This window comes from Myotis davidii, unplaced genomic scaffold, assembly GCF_000327345.1.
Source record: "Myotis davidii unplaced genomic scaffold, ASM32734v1 scaffold172, whole genome shotgun sequence".
In the NCBI taxonomy this organism is placed as follows: domain Eukaryota; kingdom Metazoa; phylum Chordata; class Mammalia; order Chiroptera; family Vespertilionidae; genus Myotis; species Myotis davidii.
The window spans coordinates 2722807-2725682 of NW_006284343.1; the positions used below are offsets into that span (position 1 = coordinate 2722807).

The window sequence follows — 2876 nt, forward strand, 5'->3', positions numbered from 1 at the left end:
GCCACTGACTTTCGGACAAGAAGAGATTGAAAACTTTGACCTGGGAGTAAGGAGACCTGGGCCGCTCCTCAGCTTCACCCCCAACTTGTTTCACCTCAGAATTCCCCTTCCCTTGTCCTGGCCTCAGTTTTCTATTTAGAAGCTGGGAGGTGCTGGCCACATGGACTGCAGTGACGGCGAGGGGATCCCGGCTGAGAGAGAGCCACCTCGAGGTGGGTGTAAGGCACGTGCTGGGGTCCCACTCACCGTCCACGGGGGTGCAGGGCTCGTACACCAGCCGGTAGCCCTCCAGGACGCCGTTGGGGAACTGCGGGGCCTCCCAGGACACGTTCACTGAGGTGGTGGTCAGCTCGCTGAACTTGACCGAGCTGGGAGCACTGGGGGCTGTGGGGGAGACAGCACAGGGTTTTTTCCCTCCTCCCCCCGACTTTCAAAGCCCCATTCCGCTCCCAGGAGCCAGCAGGGGTGGGGGCCCGGGGGGCAGAAGAGAGCAGTGCTCTGACAGGATGGGTCTGGAGGGGTCGCCAGGGGTCACGGGACCCCCCTCCTCTCCCTGCATCTCAACACTCGCTTTCCAACCTCAGAGTCCAAGAATTCTTTGCCTAAAGTTAGAGAACTCGGATTCCTCCTGCTAAGGGGCCCCTAACCTGGCTCAGAGCCCAGGCCTAGCCTGGGTCCTGCCCCAGGGTCTCTGCGGGGCTAGGCCATGTCCTGGTTTTGTGGGGGCATCTCTCAGCTTCCCGGGGAGAGGGCAGGGGGTGCCTGGGCCTCAGAGCATCAGGCGGGCACTGAACCAGACAGCAGAGCCGCCGTTTCTCTTGTCCCCAGGGCCAGGGCTCGATGCCCAGAGACCGCGCTGTCACAGCCAGAGCCAGGGACAGCCAAGCCCCTGGGAAGAGCCGCCTTTCTGGCCTGAGGGCCCAGGAGCAACCAAACACCACGGGGGCGGGTGCTCCGGGGGCGGACGTGGAGGACGGGAAGGAAGCCTCCATGGGTAGCATCCCGCGCTGGCTCCAGCGGGATGGTCCGGCTATTATTGTCAGGGCCACCCCCACGGAGCCGGAGCTGACCCCGACCCCGCTTCCGCCCGGCTCCGTCCAGCCCGGGACAGGCCGCGCCAGCGAGCAGCCTTTGAAGGAGGCAGGCGAGCTCAGGGGCCCTTCCGGCCTCCGCTCGGCTGGGGGGACGCGGGACAGAACACGGCGTCCTGCTGTGTCTGTGACACGGCTTCCAGGCTCCCGGGGGCTCACGCCCGGCTGACGACACCGACAGAGAATGGTCAGGACAGGCGGGCGGACAGACACACAAATTCTCAGAGCCGGAGGAGAGACGGGGTTTTCCTAGAGCCAGGCTCGTCCCCAAAGAAGAAGAAAGGCCACTTACAGAACAGGAGGCAGGTCGGGAAAGACACTCAGGGAGGTCAGGACGAAAGGGGGGTGCAAACCCGTGAGGACATAAGTCCGTGCCAGGCCAAGGAGGGGGCCTGGCGACGGCTCGGAACCAGCTCAGATACCTGTCTCCAGCCTCTAATGCCCCTCATCCGGCGGGGGACCCTGGGAGGCATCCCATCCAGGCCACCCTTGTTCACCATGGGTAGGGGCACCCCTGCCCTGCCCATCCCCAGGGCTTCCGAAGGCTCAGGTGCAATCTGCCTGAGAAGTGACTGTGGACAGTGCGCAGAGGGCAGATCCGCCCCTGTGGCAGCAGGACCCCTACCTCGTCCTCCCCCCGGCCTCCCTGCCTCTATCCTCTCCCCACAGCAGTCTGTCTTTTAAACAGCGGTCAGAGCCATCTTTCAAAAACACTATCTATCCCGGCCTGCATGGCTCAGTGGTTGAGCGTCAACCTACGAACCAGGAAGTCACGGTTCGATTCCCAGTCAGGGCACCTGCCCAGGTTGCAACTCGATCCCCAGTGTGGGGTGTGCAGGAGGCAGCAGATCAATGATTCTCTCATCATTGATGTTTTTCTCTCTCTCCCTCTTCCTTCCTCTCTGAAATCAATACAGATATACAAAAATAATAATAATAATAAAAACACAAACCAGATCCTCTTGCCCAGCCGCTTAAACCTGCCAGCGGCTTTCGTCACACTCAGATCATCCCGACTTCCTTCCCCGGCCGCCGGACCCTCCAGAACAGGGCCCCGTGTTCTCGCCAGCCACCTGGCTTCCTCTCGGTCCCTCTGATCCCCTCCAGCCTCCAGACCTCGGCACCGCTATCCCCTCCGGCCGGAACCCCCTCCTCCGGCACCTCCCCCGGCCTCTTCTCCCTCCTGTCAGCTCAGATGTCACCCCTCAGGGACGCCTCTGCAGGCAAACCTGCCCATGGCCACCTGTCTGTCCCCTGCCTCTGTCCTCCGTCCCCGCACAGCCACCAGAGGTTAATGCACCTCTGTGCGGTGTGTGATCTGTCTCCGTCCTCGGGGTGGGGGAGGGGGGTGTAGGTGGGAACAGGCAGGGAGAAGTGGGCTGGCTGGGCCTGGACTGGCCATGGGCAAGGCGGGCTACAGGGCAGGGCGGGGCGGGGGCTGGGCGGGCTGGGGGCTCTCCCCAAAGCTGTTTGGAGAAAACTTCTCTTCTGAGCATCCCATGTTGGCCACTTTGGGGGCCGTGGAGGGCATCACAGGGGCCTGGGTACCCAGCCCAGATGTCTCAGGGGGTGGCAACACATGGCTGCCTCCAATCCCATAAGCCCAGGGGCCAGGGCCAGAAGGTCCCTCCTCCACCCCCCAGGGCGACTCCTCCTCCCCCTCAGCAGTCTCCCCACCTGCTTGCTGGGTCTGGCCCCGGGTGGGGGTGCTCCGAGGCCCTTCCCCCGCGGCGTTGAAGGCCGCCACGCTGACCATGTAGGTGGTGTAGCCGGTCAGGTTCTTGA

At 63.4% G+C, this 2876-nt stretch overlaps 1 protein-coding gene across 1 annotated transcript in view; it reads right to left on the minus strand.

Annotated features, from left to right (window-relative positions):
* SDK2 (sidekick cell adhesion molecule 2) overlaps positions 1–2876 on the minus strand; it is a 126972-nt gene that overhangs the window by 24143 nt on the left and 99953 nt on the right. Inside the window, exons 39-40 of the mRNA XM_006754624.2 lie at positions 2769–2871; positions 247–384 (exon numbers count right to left, since the gene is read on the minus strand). Of these exons, the coding sequence (XP_006754687.1) occupies positions 247–384; positions 2769–2871 (241 nt within the window). The remainder of the gene's footprint in view (positions 1–246; positions 385–2768; positions 2872–2876) is intronic.